This window comes from Tiliqua scincoides, chromosome 5 (assembly GCF_035046505.1).
Source record: "Tiliqua scincoides isolate rTilSci1 chromosome 5, rTilSci1.hap2, whole genome shotgun sequence".
Taxonomy (NCBI): domain Eukaryota; kingdom Metazoa; phylum Chordata; class Lepidosauria; order Squamata; family Scincidae; genus Tiliqua; species Tiliqua scincoides.
In genome coordinates, this window is record NC_089825.1 from 54140387 (window position 1) to 54161724 (window position 21338).

The 21338-nt window shown below is 38.5% G+C and overlaps 1 protein-coding gene across 1 annotated transcript in view; it reads left to right on the top strand.

Moving 5' to 3' along the window:
• The first annotated feature begins 2664 nt into the window (after positions 1-2664).
• ARPP21 (cAMP regulated phosphoprotein 21) overlaps positions 2665-21338 on the top strand; it is a 122529-nt gene continuing 103855 nt past the window's right edge. Inside the window, exons 1-7 of the mRNA XM_066627365.1 lie at positions 2665-2790; positions 3729-3746; positions 4494-4577; positions 8210-8360; positions 11786-11864; positions 17675-17734; positions 18811-18951. Coding sequence (XP_066483462.1) covers positions 2665-2790; positions 3729-3746; positions 4494-4577; positions 8210-8360; positions 11786-11864; positions 17675-17734; positions 18811-18951 — 659 coding nt within the window. The remainder of the gene's footprint in view (positions 2791-3728; positions 3747-4493; positions 4578-8209; positions 8361-11785; positions 11865-17674; positions 17735-18810; positions 18952-21338) is intronic.

The window sequence follows — 21338 nt, forward strand, 5'->3', positions numbered from 1 at the left end:
GCCTAGATCTGCAAAAGGCAGTCATGATATTTTAGTACTTTGTAAATGTTTCTATTTTCCTTTTAACCTCTCACTTTTCATTTTAACCCAACGCCCATCTGGTAGCAACATTCGCTACAAACATAGCCGTAATGTGTTTTTGAAGTAATCATTCCTTCTGTCTCTCTCCCTAAGCAATCTTTTTTTTCTTCACACCCCACATTATTCTAAGTTCTTCCTAATTTCCATTGCTCAGAATTGTTAACTCCCTCTTAGCCATTTTAATGGCTCTACATTATTAAATCAGCTCATTTATACCTGCTATTGAGGTCATTTAAAAAAAATACATCCAGCATTAATCCTCAAAATTGAGATTGAAGCTTTGGTTGCAGAGCAGACATTTTTCCCCCCTTCACCACAATATTGATTTCCATTGAAGCAAACAGATGAGCCTTTTTTTAATGCAAAGTGCTAGAATTCACTAAAAAGGTTAAAATTGAAGTGAGTAATCTTCGGCACATAATATGCAATTGTTAATTTTAGCTTAGTGCGTAGGAGCTGTTATGACTTGAACAGCCGGCTCTAGCCTTCATTAGAGAAGAAGCACACAGTTTTTGAGACAGGTGGAGCTGGATCAAGCTGTGAAACTGATTTGCTTGAAGCTTGTCATTAGTGTTAGAAATCTGGTCTCTATTTTATCTTTTAACCCTACCATGATTATAACCATTATTATTGGTATTTACTTCTTGTCTTTTTTTTCCCTCCCCACCAGGTTGATGATGATGATCTGTCAAACTCTGTAAAGGAACAGCATGGAGATTGGCACTCTGAACTGTTAATGGGGTCATGGGACTCACGTTGTCATTGATCACTTGTGTGGATTTAACCAGTGAGGAGCAACAGAAACTGATAGAAAAGCATCAAGAATAACGCAGCACTGAAGGTAAATGGCTTCTTTGTTATACACCTACTGGCAGAAGAAGGCTTAATTTTTGTGACTCGTATCATGCACGCGAGACCCCATCAGGTTTGCAAGGGTGCTATAAGTGTGCGTGTCATTTGAGTATTTGCCAAGCAATAGGGTTAAGGGTTAAAATAAATTCATACCACGGAATTAACGTCCGTCATGTTTCAGTTTGTGAAAAGGAATTCATGATTTCAGAAAGAAATGCCCTTTACCCAAAAGGATAAATTTGGAAGAAAAAGGTAATATTGTAGAGGGGGGGAAAGGCATCATCTTGACAGTGTAGCAGAATATCCAGGTAAATTAGTAGTGTGTCTAATTGTGTTCAGCTAAGTCATTAAACCATCCAGCTTTTCCCCCTCGGTGTTTACATATAAAGAAATACAAACAATGCAAGTTTTAAAAGAATCTCACTGTTGTGAGTTCTTAGCAAAATCATTCCAAAATTTAATGATGGAGCAGGTCCCTTTGTGATCTTCCTATTAAATCGCCAAAGCAAATACTACAAGAAAAATCTTTCTAAATTTTATTTTAAAAAGCATGCACTTTGTAACAAACAAAGAAAGGAGGCATTAAAAAGAGATGTTCAATGTTAATTGCAACCTGTAAAAAGAAGCAAGGACAAGTACAGATTTATCTAATAACCATTATTATATTGTGAGAAGGGCGAAACACTAAAATCTGTTTTGAAATAACTCTTCTTTTCTACTGCACTTATTTTTCTTTTAAGATGGATTCTTTTTTAAAAAGGCAAAGGGGGGAGAACAAAAAGTACTAAATTATTCATGAGATACATTTGACAACTGATCAGTAGGGGAGGTGTCAGAAGGGTATTTTTTGGATAGTGAGAGAGAGAGAGAGAGAGAGAGAGAGAGAGAGAGGGAAAAAAATAATAATAGGCTTTAACTTTGAAAAGCCATTTTGAGCTCCTCTACAACAGACTATTGTGAACTGAGAGCAACGCTGTGCAGTTAAGATATCTTCATCAGAGCCACCCTGCCAAAGGCTTCCAGGAAGATTTCCACTTTGCTGGAGAGTGACATGGGGTTTGGAAGAGGCTTATGATTTTTATAATGGAGCTGTCAGTTTGATGCCTAGAGATGTTGACCAGGGCAGCTTTATTGCCAAATTTAGAATTAATGTTTATATTGAATTATTACCTCTTCAACCAAATTTAATTTTTCCTTTCTTGTAGATAATGCTATAACCTTTTTATGTGTACACAGAGGAATGACTGACTGATAGGAATGTGTGGTATTTTTTTAAAGAGAGATTGACATTCTGGTGGAGGATCTAGTCTACTTGATGTGCCTTCAACCTAGAAGCATGAATAGGTTACCATTCGTTTGTTTCATCTAATTCTTGGAAAAATACTTCTTTTCCATCCCAACTTTTGCAGCTGTGGGATGACAAGAGAAGGGTGAGGAATTGAAGTGACACCTTTTGCATTTTTATTCTCCACCGTAATAAGCACTTGAAACCTCCCTTTTTTGCTTATTTGCAATTATGCAGTTCAACTTTATCTACTTAAATCCATTACTTTCTGCTGAATTGTGTTGCCCCAATTCTTGAACTACTTAGTATGCTTTGTTAGTTCATCAGGAAGGAAATAAAAAATTTTCTCATGGGAATAAAGCAACAAATCTCACCACTATTCTGTTTTTTAATGTCTTGACCTTCCAGGTCATCAAATCTGGTTCTTTTAATTTCTATCTGGGAGAATGTCTGAGCAAGGCAAAGCTGGGGAAACTGGAAATGAGCTAGACTCGGCCATCTCCCAGCAAGAGAACTGCATTCTTAATACGACCGAAAGCTCAGAGGCAGATGACAAAGATGAGAATGGCCAGGTAAGAAGTGACTTCTGTTAAAATTTTGTGTAGACTTTTCTACCATCTTTCCTTCTCTTCTCATATTTGAAGTATTTTTCAAAATGGAAGAGAAGATTTTATTTTCTATAAATTTATATTCATATTGCCTTGTCATTAGTATTGTTATGTTGAAAGGCTATGAAGTATGAGCCATTTAGTTATTTGATTTTTCTCTGTAAACCGCTTTGTGAACTTTAGTTGAAAAGCGGTATATAAATACTGTTAATAATAATTTCTCGAATACAAATGCAACGGAATGCATATCAGATCACTCTGGAACTGCCCAAAAGGGAAAATGTCGTAGATTGCGAGAAACCCCTGAGAAACACTTAATGGGGGGGGGGGAGAGTTCTCCCATCACAACTTTTATAGCAATGTATCTAACCACAAGTTCTTGTACTTTACTAAGAAATGTTTTTTTTTTCAAATCACTGAAATTAATTTTGTTCTTAAACGCATATTACAAAAAGAAGAAAATATTTTTTTGAAGAGAGGAATTTGAATGGGACAAAGCTGTCTTTGGTTGGCAACCTTCATTCTCAAAAGACTATGGTATAAGCCTATGGCACCTGGTATTCCTAAGCGGTCTCCCATCCAAGTACTAACCAGACCTGACCCTGCTTAGCTTCCGAGATCAGATGAGAGCAGGCATGTGCAGGTTAACAGTTGCTGTCTTAATTTTTAAAAAATCATGGCTTGTCATCCCCAGAGATATTAATTCAAAGACATATTAAGGAGTCATTCTTAAGTCCAACAGTTGGCAAGTTAACACCACATGAAATTGGTGCTTAATGAATGATTTAATAAAGTGCTGCTATTCCTATTATCCCTAAAAGATGCTGTTATGCATATTTTTCAGTGGTAATGCATAATTTGTCACTTGCTATTCACAGAAGCGAGGTGCTAACCAGAACCAGCAGAAAAAGAGATTCAAGGTAGAGTTTTCAGTTGCTTCCACAGAGATGTGATGAATGACTTGAGATGAAAAGTTGCGTGCATATGTCTGAATATGGCAGCTTGTTCCTGTGTCTTTCATTTGTGTGGTAGATGGGTGTTGTCGGGTCAATGGGCTTTCATGATAGTTTGAGTGGCTACCCCCCCCCCAGTGACTTACAGTGACTCTTCTCTTACAGTTCAAGCTGCTGGTCTTTTCATGCATTTTTGTTATATGTGCCCTACCATTCTAGAGCTATACCATCGGAGAGAAAAAGATCTGTTTTTTTCCTGTTCCGGATATACTTTACCTATATGAACTAATAGTTCCCAAAGCTCAGAGTGGCTTAGGGAACTCAAAGATAGAAGGAGATAGGCAAGCAACAATTGGTATATTTTATTATTCAATGATGGAATAATGCCATTGTGTTATCCAATACCAACAATAAACAAACTGCTTAAAATTAAATATGGTTCACAAATTGTTTTTTAATGAACATTTGCATTTTGGCTGCCATTTTAAAGTTTACATTCAGTTCGGCATAGACAATAAGTTATATTCAGTATTCCCTCTATCTGTATTCTCATACATTATCCTCATCCCTTCCCAGCTACAAATACTTATGTAAGTCAAAAAACGGCTTTTGCTATTTTAAGGTCTCTGTTTATCTGAAACTTAGTATAGATGGCTAGTACTTGTATACATCAGTTGTTCAGAAGTGATTTCTTATTTTTATTCTCTATTTCAGTCAGGAGGGAAGGGGAAACTGGTACGGAGTCTTGCTGTATGTGAAGAATCATCCCCTCGTCTTGAAACAGAGAATGACAATCAGGTATCTAAAATTACTACCATTAGTTGCATGGTTAACTTCCCTCTCACTTGCATGACTACATGGAATATTTGGGCTTTAAAGACATTTCTTGGTTTTGGGAAGCCAAAATCCCCTTACATGAGAGTGTACTTGATTTTCTTTTTAGAAGTTGTCTGGTTTCTAGCGTGTACTTATTTTGAAATAAATGAGTAGCTGTACAGTATGTTACAGGGTGTTATTTGCTCTCTTTTTTTTCCAGACCCCCTGAAAAATTCAACAAATGGAAAAGAATTTAAAAGAATTCAGATTAATTATTTTTTAAAAAATTCAAACAAATAAAAAAAAGATAGAATTGTTATTCTCTAAGGCTATCTCTTTTAAGACTACACCAGGCATAGTACTGAGTCCACTCTGGCTTCTAAGTCATGCAAGGTTCATTTTGTATCCATTCCCTTTGACTTATTTCATAGTAATATAACTAAATTCTTTACCCTCTCCAAGGCATAGTAATCTAGAAAAAACAGTGCATTGTATTCCACATCATTCATTTTTCTGGTTTTTGGTGCCAATTTTCCAATATTGCAATGCATGTATTTGGATTAGTCTGTATTGGTGTTGTATGCCATTTATTCCAAAGAAAGATATATTTGGATCAGTTCAGGAAAATTTGATCCAACAGATTTCAGAATTTTGCAAGACCGTTCTTTAACACATACTGCAAAAAGTTAACATTTTTATTCCATTGCTTATAATAGCAAATTTAGAAAGAAAAAAAAAGAAAAAAGAAAAAAAAAAGAAAGCTTCCTGGCAGTATTTCTTACTTGAAGACTCAGATGTATTATTGAAGAATGAGATCAGCCATAGAGAGGGAAAGGAGATAGAGAATGAATAACTTTTGTTAGCACAAAACAAATATCACATTTAAGTGTACTTTCTAAGACTTTCCTCTATTAACTTGAAATGAAGCAAGCTAGCTGTCCTCTTTGGACTCTTTATCATGGAGAGTTTTATTTTTTGAAAGACCAAAAAACCCACTACCCCATATCATATTGAGCTGTGGGGTTTTGTACCTTCTCGCTGCTCTACAATGACAATTATGCAGTAGGACAATAAACAGGTTATTTTATCAGTTGTGGGTAGATATTATGAGAAAAAAACCACTATGCTTTGGCTCAACTTGCATTATTAGAAATTTGTGGCTTTTGTTCTGCATTTTATTTGTGTTTTCTATTGTTTTAACTGGAGACTGAAGAGGAGAATAATATAAATATATTAAGACTGTATTAAATGTTGCATGGTAGTTTCTAATATATTCTCTGCAAAGGAGAAAGGAATGTTATATTCCATTGAGACTAGCAGGTTTGGGGGTAAATACCTTAAAAACTACCCCCCACCCCATGCCAGACTGCAGAGGGTTGGGTTCCACATTTCTTCTGGTTCCTGCCACTATTTGGTGCAGTACTGAGGAGATTGTTGACCATATTGTAAAGAGTGCAGTAGCTAGTATATTTGTGCCACCATAGCCTGCCTCTTTAGGATGATTGGCATCACATAATAAATTAAATAGGAAGTGTACTTGATTTAAATGCTAATTAACTTTGCACTGGGAAAACTAGACCTGTGCTTTCCTCCTTGAACTGGCTGAAGGATATTGGAAACATTGTGCCAATAGAAACTGTTTACTTTTTTGAGTTAGTTTGGAATTTTCTTTATTCATTTCTCTTAGCTGTTTACAAAGCACAGGGTCTAAATTATCAGAATGTATAGTACATTGCCAGTACTACAAGGTATGGATTGTACTACAGACCTAATGTTTGTATTATATTTAAAAAAATTTGCCTTGATTTTCCTGTGTAGGAAAAATCTTGTTACCTGTATTACTTGATCTTGAAAGCTTACCTGATCGCACACTCTGTCCTTACTTTTGGAAAAAAAAAATGTTGCCTCTAATGTTATAATATTGGTTTACCCGTGTATTATTGCAAATGGAACATCTTCTGTTTTCCGCTACATTTATCTTGTATGAATGTATTTATCAACGTTGTAATTTTATTATTGAGAAAAAGAATCAATAAAAATGAATATAAGAAACAAACAATAGATTGTTTTTACGACTCTGCAGCACTTCTGTGTGTGTTTATTTCAAATGCAATGAATACGTAGAAATGGTATGTTATATGTATGGCACAAAGTATATGCTGTATGCTTATATGTCTGTTTTAGACTCTATGTAAAGTCTGTCTTTTCTTTCATCTCTTGTAAAAATCAAGTGCTTTATAATAGTGACTTTGACTTCAGGATTATAAAAAAACTAAAAATGTTAGAATTCTTCTCCTTTTTTGAAGAATTAATAATACAATTGGACTTCATCAGCTAACCAGATTATTTGAAGGAACTTGCTACTGTGATTTAGGCATAGCTTTTAATTATAAATAGCGTTATTGCAGAATATTTTCTGCAATAACCCTTTAGTTTATTGACTACAACTTGAGATTCATGGTTCATCATCAAACCTAAAGTTATGCACTCTTAATTGATTTCAAGGAGACTCAAGTGGGCATAACTGTGTACAGACTGTGTTTATGAGCAGTAGAGAAGTACATTTAAAAGCCTTTGTCCCTGACATTTACATTTCATAAAATCTTCTCTAAGATTTTAATGTGTTTGTTGATTAACCTAGAAATCTGAAATATATGTTAACGTGACTAGGCCCTTTCAGTAATATTCATCAATAGTGTGGACATTTGAGATAATTCACTTACTACTTAAATCAAGTTTTCAAGCATTGTTAATATGGGAATATAATTAGCACAATACTTAAGTTTTGCTCCTTAGCATGTGAAACAAAGTGTAAGCATCTAAGAAAACATGTTTGGGATCAGTACACAAGTGATTATGATATATTTTAGGTTTGTTTTTTTTTTAATCCACATTTTCAATTAAAGCAATTAGGCTTAACACAGTCAGGTGCCTGTTTCTGATACTGTAACATAAAAATATACAGTTAACTACTAAAATTGAACTGCATCTTTTCAAGCTAAGTGAGCATAGGCTGGAGTGCTTCTGTCTTCAGTACATTTACTTTGAAAAGCACTGTGGGCCCAATCCAACTTACCAGCACTAATGCAACCATACCAATGGGGCATGCATTGCATCTTGCGTTGGGGGGGTAGTCACAGAGACCTCCTTATGGCAAGGGAACATTTTATTCCTTTATCTTGGGGCTGCACTGCGGCTGCATCGGTGCTGGAAAGTTGGATAGTATTGGATCCTAAATTAGTTTCAGTGGTGTTTTTTTGGAAGGTTACAATTCCATCCTTAAGATTACAACTGTAGCCCCTAAACATTTATTTTGTAAAGCACTTTGAACCCAACTGAACTTACTGCCAGGAAATTAGTTACTTTGTAGTAAGTACCTTTTAAAATTAAGACATTTATCAGTTCAGGACAAAATTCTGATTCTCGAAAGTATAATCGAAATATTTATCAGGAAGCAAAAATTTGCCCCTACATGTACACCATCATTTTCCTAAGAATAAGTTTACCAGATAATGTCTGGCTTCAGCTTTTCTAAGCGTGCACGTCGTCATGCAGTTTGAAGCCATGCCAAGTTTCCTGAATCTGGCCCTAAATTATTATATTTTTTTCAACAGGAACCAATACAACTACAACTTTCAAGTTTCCCCAGCCTACAAGAAGAGGATAAATCTAGTAAAGATGACTCTGAGAAAGAAAAAGAAAAGGATAAAAACAAAGAAAAAGATAGAAACAGTGAAAAACCCAAGATAAGAATGTTATCAAAAGGTGAACAAAAACATTTAAGTCATTATTTAGCCATTTATCATAGTCACGTATTAAGACATTTTTTATGTGAGACTGTATATGCTTGTAAGTGTATTTGAGTGAATTTGTACATATATTTGATATTTTCTATATGTTCGTGAAGTTGTAGTATGTGTCTTTGTTTACACATTGTTTGGAGAAAACATACAATATATACTTAGTATATACTAAACTTGCAGTATTTGTGACCCATAGACTCACATAGAGCTTGCCCAGGTATGTTTAGCAGACTCCCAGGGACTCAGATAAAGTGGGTCCTTCTTATCCATGGTTTTGGCACCCGTAGATTTGACTCAACATGGGTGTGGAACCTATGCTGGAGGGCCTCACATGACCTCTCATACACAACTGGAAGTGTCTTCCGGTCGCATCCAGGAGGTCACGGGGAGGTCACGCACAGCCTCCAGAATGCTTTGGAAGAACTTTGGGGAGGCTTCCTGAGGAGTGGGGATGTTGTGCATGGCTGAAAAAGTGACTCAGAAGCACTTCAGAAGCCCTCCCAGAGTCTTTGGGGAAGCACTTCTGGTTTGCTGGTAGGCCCCCCCCACGCATATTTGATTATCCGTGAGGTGAGGGTGGTCCTAGAATGGATTCCCTGTAGGACCGACTATCTTGCAGCCCAATAACTGCAAAAAAAGGTGAAGTAGCAGACCGTGATATGTGACCAGTTCAACCTGGTGGCTCACAAATAGTGCAGACCTGCCAAACACACTGGAATACAAAATTCTGTGAAGTAGGAGCATTTATTGTTCTTTGGAGAACTTGATGTATCTGTTCACTAGTAACTTGGCTCCTCATGACCTAAAGTGAGAAGTCATGAACCTCAGGTTTGTGCAGTTCCTGCATTATTAACAAGTGAATTAAAACATCTCACATTTTAAGTTAACACAAAATGTCCTGATTTTCCAGAAAGGCACAGGAGAGGGAAGCATGACCCAGAGATCTGTTGTGGTTCTCACCCTAGATTCAATATGGAGAGCTACATAATGAGTGAATAAAACAAAATCATTAAGCCGGTTTCTGTATTGAGGGCCACTCCCCTGCCATCCCACTCAAAGAGGAGTCTTGCATGGGATGTTTTTGCATTTGTATTTGAATGTGCACAATGCACAGGTATGTACATGATTTTAAACATAATTTTAAAATACAGTATAGCCATCCTTTCTCATGTGGTATCATAGAACAATCGCTAGTGGCACAATACACACTGAAAGCTACATGATCCAGACCTGAAAGTCAGAGATTTTCATCCACTGTGCCATGGCACATTGGTGTGCCACGAATGGTACTGCAGCTGCAGGAGTTTGGGTCACATATCTGTATGGCCTTTGAGGGATGGGAGCCCCCTTTTGGCAGTGAGGTGTGCCTTGTCAATTGTCAAAGCCCTGATGGTGTGCCTTAATAATTTTATCACCTTGTCAGTGTGCTGTGAGATGAAAAATGTTGAAAATGGCTGCTGTGATGATCAGCATGTGGTTAGATGGAAGGATGCCTAGGATAGGTCACTTATCCCCAAATGGAAGAGGGGATATGTGGAAATTTCTGTGTGTGGAAATTTTTTGATCCATGCACGCAACCAGAGTTACTGGATTAAGGACTATATTCCCTTCTCTTGCAGACCCTTCCATATGTGTAGGGGTCAGATCCAAGATCAGAAATAGGTTGCCACAGTCATAAACAAATTGCCACGCATAGATCTCCCCTCATTTGACCTGAGGCAGTGTATCTTTATATTTTGTTGGAAAATAAACCCTTAGACTTTTAGCCTTGGATCATACTTGTCTTTTAATATATAATTGAAATGACTGTCACACATTTTAAGAGTATGATAGTCTCTTTACAGAATGTGTAAAGAGACTGTCAGCAGATTGTTGATGTGTTTGTAAGTATACAGATCTGGCAAACTTCCTTATGATATCATAAAGTTCATACTTTATGAAGTTTTGGGCTAATGGCTATGGGAAACCAATTGTGAATAAAACTGTGTGCGCCATTGCTGCCTACACATATGCACACCTGAAATTTAGATGCTTAGTAGCTCCTTGGATAATTTTTTCAGTATCATTTGATGACTAAACCAGTAGTCCAGTCTGCAGAGCACTCTATCGGTGTGCAAATCTTCATTCATACAAATGCAATGTGACCTGGGCTGAATGTTTATGGATTGACTAACGGATATGCACGTCATGGGTGAATCTAGAAAAATGGATGAATCTGGATGCATATATTTAGAATTAAAATGTACAGGTTGAACCTCATTATTCACATGGGTTCTGCTCCAAGCACTCACGTAGATGGCAAAAAACGGACTATAGCAAATCAATTTATTAAACAAAGTTTCTTTGCTCTGGTGATTTAAAAATAGCCTTGCTGACCTTTTGATGTAAGATAAGAGTCATTAAGAAGACAATCCATCAATCAGTCATCCTCCAAGCACTTCACTCAGTCCCTCCCTTCACCAATGCAAAGTGATCACCTTTCTTTCAAGTGCTTAGGGGAAGGTATGGGTTACCTGGAGAGAGAAGGATTGATGGATTGTCAGCCAGCTGCCCTCTCTCTCTCTCTCTCATTAAGGAGACTATTGTTAAAGGACTGTTCAGTTTTTTAAACTGATTTTAAAGGGATGCATTTTTCCCCTTCTCCAGAGATCAGCACATTCCTTCTCCATTTGCAGTGGCCATTTGAGTCAAATTCGTGTATAAATAGGCTGGACCTGTACTATTGTCTTTTGGTGCATAGGGATGTATAGAAAGTGCTAGCCTATCAAAATATTCTTCCCCAAAATTTTGCAGATGTTTCTTCTGAGCAGGGGAAATTCACCTTGGTAATTTGCTTTAGGAAAAATTTAGGGAAAAAAACTTCTGAACTAGTCAAGAAGAAAAATATATTGTGTCCAGCAAAATTACAAAACCAGTACTGAAAACCACTTTTTTTTTGCATTTGCTGGTATTTTTTAATCCCTCTCAGGCAAATTCATCTTTGTCTAAAATATAGGATTCACCTGTAACTTGGCCCTTGTCTTGGGCAGTTGAAAGAGTTTGGAATTAGGTGGATCTAAATGTCACTTTTCTTTAAAGCATAACTTAACTTGTTGCTAAAGTCTTTAAGCCATGAAAGTATGCTTCTATCCCTTGTCTTGTTCCAAAGGACAGCACTTTGTATTAATAACTGATATACTTGGTGCTTATAGCTGTTGGTTGTGTATATTAGTAGAATGGATACCTCCCTCTGTTCTATGGAGTAGTTCTGCTAATGTAAGTCACAGCCTGCATGTACCAGGCACTCTATCAGACAGCTGGAGAAGGGAAAAGCTTTCCTTCACACAATGGCTTTAATTTTTTTTAACCTTTTTAGAAATGAAACTATTAGTAATGTGTGTTTTTCAGACTGCAGCCAAGAATATACAGACTCAACAGGCATAGATTTGCACGAATTTCTGGTTAACACATTAAAGAATAATCCCAGGTAAGAATCCCTCTTGTATGTGGCTTGAGGTCTTAGCAACTGGGAGCAATGTAGTGTTAGCTCTAGAAAAAGTGGTGGTCATGGTGTGGGAAATAATAACTAAGATACTATGAAAGCATATTGATTTTAGCAAGAACCCCTATAAAAAGCAGCATGTACTCTAAGCTTTCCATTTCCCATAGCTTAATTACTTGTTCTGAGAGTTAGCTGCACACACACGTGCACAGCCTCTCCAGTTTTGCAAGACAGCATCTAAAGGCTGACTCAAAAGAAAGTACATCTCAAATGAAGCCAGTCTGATACATGTGCTGTCATAGCAGCTTCTGAATGCAGCACCATTGGCTACCCTAAATTCATTTCTAACTCTGGATTGTCAGCACTGACTGGCAGTAGATTTCACAAGGATTCAAAGATAACTCTTTCCCTGCATTACCTGGAGATGCCAGATGGTCAACATGAAACTTCATGCATGCAAAGCATGTACTCTACTACTGAGCTGTAGTCTGTCTCCAAGAGTTATCCAAGGTGCAATGAGGCAAACTGTAATTGATGATTTCTAGTTTGTGTTTTGTTTTAGAGTACAAAACTTGTTGAAAGTATCCGACTACATTGCTTAGATACAGAGGCGTAGCTAGGTCATTTGACACCCGTGGTCCATAAATTTTTGTCACCCCATATGACATAATTAATTAATTAATTATTATATTATTAATTATTAATTCATTCATTCACATTTTTATACCATCCTTCCTCTAAGCAGCTCAGGGTGATGTACATGGTTCCCCCCCTTATGTTGTCTTCACAACAACCCTGTGAGGTAGGTGAGACTGAGAGATCGTAATAGACATGACATGAAATTAATAATAATAATGGCCAGAAAATAAATGTAGTGAATATTTCCCCACAAGCAGTGGATGAAATTCTGCATCAAATGGTACATAACATGATGGTATTATTCCTAAAAGCCATGATTTCCATAGTTTTGGTCACTAGAGTGTCACCACCCCCCCCCCCAGGATGTCTCATTGGCCTGTTTCAAGTTAAGGTAGTGGTTCTCAATCTTTTAACTCTGGGACCCACGTTTTAGAATGACGATCTGTCCAGGACCCACCAGAAGTGATGTCATGTCTGGAAGTGACATCATCAAGCAAAATAAAATAATTATAAATAATTAAATTAAAGAAAAACAGATAATTAAATAAGGGGAAGCCAGCCCTGTTCCACCAAGTGAATTTTCTCTGTAGCCTGCCTGCAAGAACACCCCCCCCCCAAAAAAAAATATCAGTGAGAGCCCTCCCCAGTGCCCAGTTCAGTGTAAATTCTTATATTTCAAGCAGAGCACTATCAGGACCCACCTGGCTAAAATCAAATAAAATGAACCTTACCAGCTGAAGCCTCTGTTTTATTTTTTGAGGGGTGCTGCCTTCTGGAGCATTTGTTGAGCTCCACTTTCATCAGATTGGGACCATGCAGCTAGCCTTGCATTCCCCTTCACCTGACTCGACCAGGAGCCAAGGCACATTTGCTTACTCATGAGTAAATGCGACCTTGTGGCTTACTTTCTTTTTCCATAGGGCTCAATACATTTGTCTGCTTGGAGGGAGGGACCTCCTTTTGGGGTGTTTTTTGGGGGCTGCTTTCTTTGGATAGGAGCCATTCTGGTGTCATTGGATTCCTTTCAGCCTGCCCTTTCCTACGAACTATGGCAAGTTCGCCTACTGGCGAGTAAATGCGTGATATGGCTTGGTTTCATTTTCCATTGGGGTTTAATGCATTTTTTGGTTTCCAGTTTTTTGGGCATAACTTTTGATGGAAAGGAGACATTTCAACCTGGTGTTTTGCATTGCATTCCACTGGAAATTACGCATCCAACGGTATATGACATGATGGGGTTACTCCTAACCTTTGCGGTGTTAGTGATGTTGGGGTATTTGTGGTGTGTCACCCACCTAAGGGTGGTACCCGGGGCGGACAACCCCACACCTCCCACTAGCTACGCCACTGCTTAGATAAAGCAGTTGGGAGCAAGCCATCTTAAAACAGTTATTTCAGCTCCTTGGTTTATGAAAGAACACTGATTAGCCCCATGTATGGCTAAGGGGCACTTTTTCAAGTGGGTGCTCCTTTTTTTAGCAGGGGGAAAGTAACTGGTCCACCTCACCCCAGCAGTGTCTGTTCTAGTGGCTGTCTGCTGGCAGTCTTTTGCATCTTTTAGATTGTGAGCCCTTTTGGGACAGGGAGCCATTAGTTAATTGATTTTTCTCTGTAAACCGCTTTGTGAACTTTTAGTTGAAAAGCGGTATATAAATACTGTTAATAATAATAAATAATAGCCCTGTTTTGCTGCTGGTTAATCTTTAGGAAGAATGCATCCAAAAACCTGCCATTTCTGAGATACATTCTGGTGATGTCACAAGTCTGTCAACCCTTGAAAAATGCTGAAAAAATGTTACCATGATATAGCTCATGCAAATAAAGGACAGAGTGCAGCTGCTGCTTTGCTGCCCACCCACGTGAGAAAAAAGGGAGAGGCTTGGAGGTCACTTTTGGAAAACTGACAAGATGGTTAATGATAAGGGCTAGTGATAGGAAACCCAAAATTGTGCTCCCTAAAGCCTACTGTGGATGTCAGAGCAGGTCAAGTTGAGAGCCAGGGGGTGTAAACTAGCAATTTTTTAGAATGTCTAAAGTAGCAGTTCTAGTGGGCCTGATGTGGCCCACCATATGGAATCCAGCAATTTTTACCAATTTTTTAAGGAGTACAGCCCTGTCCAACAAATGCTTATTCATCTCAGATGGACGTTCATAAGAGAGGCCTTTTTCTTTGCTTTTCAGGGAATTGACTTGTAAGCAAAGCAGCAACTGGAAAGTTCTGGTTGGTGGGGGAAATTTGTACTGCAAAGGGAAATGGGGAGGGAAGTTTCCAAGTGCTCCGCACACACATCATCTTAATATTGCAGGCAACGGGGGAAGAACTGAGATGTAATTTGAGACTTTTCAGCTCACTACCTATGTTCTTAACCAATATTACTCTTGTTGTTCTGGCTGTATACCACAGTCTGATAGCGTAGTATTCATTCAGGTGTTCCTATATTGAAAGTACATCCTTTATTTTTGAGGAGTCAACCTTTTATTCCAGAACTTAATCCTGTCAATAATCAGATAGTAGGAAATCTGGTATCGTAAGATTCTACAGTCACATTGAAGTTAACAGAACTTCTACCATAATGCTGTGTACTTTTTAAAAAAAATCAACATTGTAATGGTTTTGTATTGTCAAGTGTTTTTCAGTCTGTAGACTCTGTTTTATAAATAATACTTCTTTAAATCAACACTTTAATGAATAAATTAGTATTTTGATAGCTTTTAATTTGACCAGAACTTGGCTAAAAATGTTAATCTGTTCTCCTTTTCTGACATAATAATCAAAACACATCTCACTAAAGTGTACCTTGATTATCTCAAAATGTTTTCAAAATCAAGGGAATCACTAGGCTATCTAATTAGCTTTATTCTAACCTTAAAAACAGGGATGTCCAAAGTTTTTAGCAGGAGGGCCACATCATCTCTCTGACACTGTGTTGGGGCCGGAGAAAAAAAGAATTAATTTACATTTAAAATTTGAATAAATTTACATACATTTACATAAATGAATATATTAAGGATGAACATATAAATGAATGAAGGTCTTGCAATAGCTCAAGGCCTATAAAAGGCCTTGCACAAAGCAAGGCTGGCCTTTCCTTTGCTGGCGCTACTGCATCACAGACGTGAAACAACAAGCAGTGGAGGGAGCCCTCATCCCACAGCTCATCCAAGAGGTCAAACAGTCGCCCTCACACTGAGAGCAGTTGCGTCGGGCCAGTGTGGGCTCCAACAAATCTCCAGAGGGCCAGAGACTCATTGGAGACTGGGGGCTCCCTGAGGGCCTCATTGAGAGGCCTCAAGGGCCACAAATGGCCCCAGGGCTGGGGTTTGGGCACCCCTGCTTAAAAAGAACAAACAGCAGCTGGTTGCTCCTAATTTATCTGTGTTCTGTTGCACTAGTCCTACCAAAGCCTCTGGTACTGATTGACTTACAACCCAATTCTATCATCTCCCCCCCACCCCGCTGGTGCAGCTGTGCAAAAAAAACCCCCCAAAACAGGCAGACGTGCTAAAAAATAGGCAGGGGAATATCAGGAGGCTTCAGCAGGGAAGGGGGTTTAAATCCCCCTTACTGCTACATAATTCTCTCACACTGCAATGTCTAGTAATCCAAGGAGGGAAGGGGCTGGGGAAGCTGCTGCTGAATCCATCGCACATTTCTCTTCCAGATCCTTCCCCTCCTGCAGTCTTCCTGCTCTAAGTTTCATCCCCTTTCCCACCCAGTGTCGCTTCTCTCCTGTTCTGTCCTTCTCCCACCCTATCCTGCCTTTCCCACTGGCTTACCTGCTCTGGCAGGCAGCAGGAGAGCCAATGACATGCAGCAAACACACTGCTCAACACACTACTGGAAAGTGCTTTATGGCAGTTTTGCAGCAGTTGCCACCAATGGAATGTGCTTTCTGCTTGTGGTGAGGCCCAGTCAGGCCATAAGTTGCTGTCATGACAAATAAAGTTCATGAATTTTCCAAATTTTAGGAAATTGAAGTGTCCTAATGAGTCAGTTTGAACACTGCTATCTGAACTGCATTTAAAGAATGTGCACCAAAAACTCTCCTTCCTGGTTTGCTGTTCTCCTCACGTATTATGTACATACTTTGAAGCAGTAATTTTCAACCACTGTGCCATGGCACTTAGGTGTGCTCTGAATGGTCTTCAGTTGTGCCATTGGAGTTTGGGGGAGGGTCATATATTAGTAGGGCCATTGGAGGGATATAAGCCCCCAACTAGCACCACAGCATGCCTTGTCAGTAGTCAAAAAACTGATGACATGCCTTGATAATTTTAGCGCCTTTTCAGTTTGCCATGAGATGAAAAAGGTTGAAAATCACTGCTTTAAGATAATATTGAGATTACATGTAATGAATAGGCTTGGACAAACTATTCCCTGACACACAATTAGGAGAAGAAAAGATGGCACACTGGGAAGGACATGGTTGTGCATGCCTGTAATCATATGGGGAGGGGAGGGTCAACTCAAATGGTATTGCCAGAACCACCATTCAGTTTTTATGAAAGTTGTCAGTTGGGCTATGATTGAAATTTACACAGGTCTTGAGAGCACAGAATTGGTTTATGGAGCAGTCTGAGAACTGGGCACAGGCCTTAGGTGGCCAGGAAGCCGATGAAAGGGAAAAATAGAAACATACATAGTGCCGTATGTGAATGGGAAACTAGTGATCTGGGCAAGGAAAAAACAAGAACTATATTTCAAAATGGATATAGGGGAAGTGGAAGAGGTGCAAAGAGAGTGATCAAAATGATTACTGGGCTGGGGCACCTCCCTTATGAGGAAGGCATTTGGGGCTCTTCAGTCCAGAAAAAAGGCTCCTGAGGGGGGACCTGACTGAGACATAAAAAACTATGCAGGGAATGGACAGAGTGGATAGGAGGATTCCCTCACACACAACACCAGGACCAGGGGGAAATTGAGTGTTGGGAGAGTTAGAACAGACTAAAGAAAATATTTCTTTACCCAGCATGTAATTAGATTGTGGTACTCCTTGCCACAGGATATGGTGATGGCATCTGGCCTGACAGAACCAAATTTTTGTGTTTATATGGAGAGGGAGGGGCAGTGAGGTGCCAGCAGAATTATTTCAGTGTGTATAGCCTAAAATATTTTCCCAGACTTGATTATTTAATTATTTTATTTCCACCAACAGGGACAGGATGATACTGTTAAAAATGGAGCAGGAAATTATTGATTTTATTAGTGACAACAGGTAAGACTATTGATTTCTTCGTTTGATGTCTTCTGTTCATGCAAGACACTCTTCTGTATGTTAGAAATCCATGCCGACAGTCTTTAGCTTGTAGTATTTGAACAGGTCTACTTCAGAAGACGTAACGATGTCTTTGCAATGTGAAGATTCCAAACTTTTAACAAAATTACTTGACTAAAAATCACTTGTCAGTGTACAATATACAATATAAAATGCTAAGTAAATATTTTTAGTTTTGTTCTTTTTACCTCAAACTACCTTCACTGTAAAATACTGTCATAGTCTTTTTTTTTTTTTTTTTTTTTTAGCTGAGAGCATAGAGATTCATACCTAAGCCCTCTAGATTTATGGAAGGCATAGGCTGTTCTAATGTTTCAGGACCTAGTTTTATCAAACTTTCCAGCACTGTAGCAGCCACAGTGCAACCCTGAGGTAAGGAAACAAATGTTTCCTTATCTTGAAGTAGCTTCTATGACTGCTTCTCCCTGCCCCCCACCACTGCAGAATTCAGCACACACCTTGTTTGCACAGCAGCCTCAGTGCTGGAAAGTTGGATAGGATTGAGCCCTCAAGGTATAAACCCTTGTATGCTTTCAAGAACTTCTGGAAGATTGACAGGATGCCAATATAGTAAGTAAATAAGCTTAAATAAATAAGTATGCAGTTGTCTGGTCCCTTTATATTAAAATGAACTTACAGACTGATATTTTCAGGTTGCAACCATCTGTTGGGAAAATAGCATCAAGCATTTCAATCATCTACGATTTGATTTATCTTCAGCAATTTTGGTTCTGTGAAACAGATAACTTTTTGCTTGCCTCTATAACTCAATATAGTTGCATAAAATAAACAGTTAAATCAATGGCCAGAGATGTGTAGAATGCTGGTATGATAGGAGAAGCTTTAAAAGAAAAGAAAAGAAAAGAAAAGAAAACAGCCAGAAGTTGCAGTATATGTGGCATACTAGTTTAGACAATTGAGTTAACCTCCATTTAAAGTGTTTTCAAAAGTGGATTACAATTGTTCTGTCATGTCAGGGGTTGCATTATATTGAGCCCTTTGACGTTTTGTTCCAGTAATCATTATAAAAAGTTCCCCCAGATGTCATCATATCAGCGAATGCTAGTGCACAGAGTGGCTGCTTACTTTGGCATGGATCACAACGTGGATCAAACTGGGAAATCTGTAATTATTAACAAGACCAGCAATATGAGAATGTAAGTATTCTCACTGCTCCTTTTCTATTCCCCTTCCCCAAGAATCACTTGGTATCATGACCACATTCTGTATGTCTTTTTGTTCTTTTGTTCTATCTTTTCCTATGCCGAGTACATTAAAAAAAAAGTTCATTCTGATGTGGAGTATCATTATTCATGTCCTTGGAAGAACAATGAGGATGTGAAAAACACTGAAGCAAATCATTCTAACTGTTACTTGTTGATAAGAAAGCTAAGCACTGCATCTAGAATGGAATGTTTTTTTCCTCTATACTCTTATTATCATCATAAAGTTGAAGAAAATATTAAATTGTTGTCTCTTATCTTTACCTGTAGCAGTCCAAGTTGTGATGTGTTATGGTACTTTTAACTCAGGATGCATTATGGCATTCTTCTCCCCATTTCTTCTTTACAGGACTCTCCTTCTGAACAATGAGTTGCTTATCTGGGATATATCTTGTTGCCAACATTTCTCTCACATGTGCTTGCACACGCACTCTCTCCCCCCCCCCTTCTGCTAGCACACATGCAAATCTGCTACCTGAGGTCTGGGTTTGTCTAATCCAGAATTAAGAACAAATTGGGGTGTATTGAGGCTTTGTAACCAGAGAGGCCAATATAAAAGGATGCAGTGAATGACTGTTCATTTGATAGTAGGTCCAACAACCTCCAAATGCTTCTAATTAGTCTACCAATAATCATGAAACAAAGTGGAAGCCTCTATTAGAGAGAGACCACCAAAATGGACAACACGGGTGCTTTAAGTGGGGAAAAAATGAAAGCAGCAAAGTTCTGCTTCCAGAGCTGGTCTAGTTATAGGGCAGTCTAAACAAAGAATATTAAAAACATTCTTCAACAAATAATGTTATATGGAACTTATCCAGGGTGTGCAACCAAGAGTTTCCAAGGCATGAGTGAGTTAAGGTATGCCCTTTCAGAATGGCACAAATGTCTAATTGCACGCCGACTGAGGAAGTTTTTGAAGGGACAAAAGATATGCTTGGATTGTTGTTAGGAGAGTCATTCTGGAGAAGATGTTTGAAAAGACTGTTCAGGTGCTCTTACAGGCTGGCAGTTAACCTTAATTTATTATTCAGGAGGACATGCGCTTGCAAATGGGATTATACCAATGTGGGGAGCCCAAATGTGCAATACCTTAGAGAAAAATGTCCCACTCTGCTTTCTCCTTCTGATCAAAGATGATCTTGATTAGAAGCAGCCATGCCTCACCCACTCCAGCCATGCCTCACCCGCTCCAGGAAGAAATCCTCCCTGACCTTACCTGCTGGAATACCTGTCAAGGATTCCAAGGTGGAGTTAGGAGAGAATGTGCACATTTGGGGGGAAAAAAAGTTGTTGGCAACAATATTTCTTCTTTTGGTGCAGGGTTTCTCCATACGTATTGAACATTATATCTTTTTTCTTCCATCTCTCTCTCTCTCTCTCTCTCTCTCTCTCTCTCTCTCTCTCTCTCTCTCTCTCTCTCTCTCTCTCTGTGTGTGTGTGTGAGTATTGTGTATGTATGCAGTATATCTCATCTGTTTCTGCATTATTCACTTTGTGTTATGAGTTACGAGAATCTGGTATATAGAAAAAAATTTACAAGGAAATAAAAAGTTAGCTCTTTAAACTTTTTATTATTGAAAAGGTAAGAATTTATTCATGTTGTTTATATGTATGATATATATTACGTCAGGGGTGTCAAACTTGATTCATACAGAGGGCCAAAGGTAGCCCTTCGAGCTGAGGGCCGGAAGTTGTGTCATTAAGCAGAAAGTGACATCATTAAACAACTAATGGCCAGAAATCAGACCCTGTTCTCATATAGAAATTCATTAACTGATTTGGGAAAGCCCAATTTTCATGTGGGCTGCCATTTCATCTGTAACACCTCAGCAGCTAAGAGCCTGAGGGCCTGATAAAAAGCTTCCAGGGGCCGCATCCGGCCCCCGGGCCTTATGTTTGACACCCCTGTATTTAAGGTGGCCTTCAATGAAAGAGACATACGTAGGAAACCATTAAAACTAAAAAGTAATGCCTATTAGTGCATAAGGCCTAAATCATGCATCCTCCTTATATATCAGATGTATTACTACAGGCTTATTACTTATAATTAATAAGACTAATACAGACATTAGCCTCATCCAAGCTTTGTATTTACTCACAGAACAGGGGACACTTCTGGCTACAATTGTCTTATTAATTTCAATGTAAGGGACAGATCTGTGCATTTGTTGCTTCCATTCAAATGAATGAGGTAGCCCATGCAGTCAAGGGAATTCTATATATACAAGAATTTGCAGGAAAGAAGATGATATTGGAAACTATTTTGTCTTATATGAAGCCTACACCCACATTCAGATCAGTGAATGCAATTTGGCCACCTC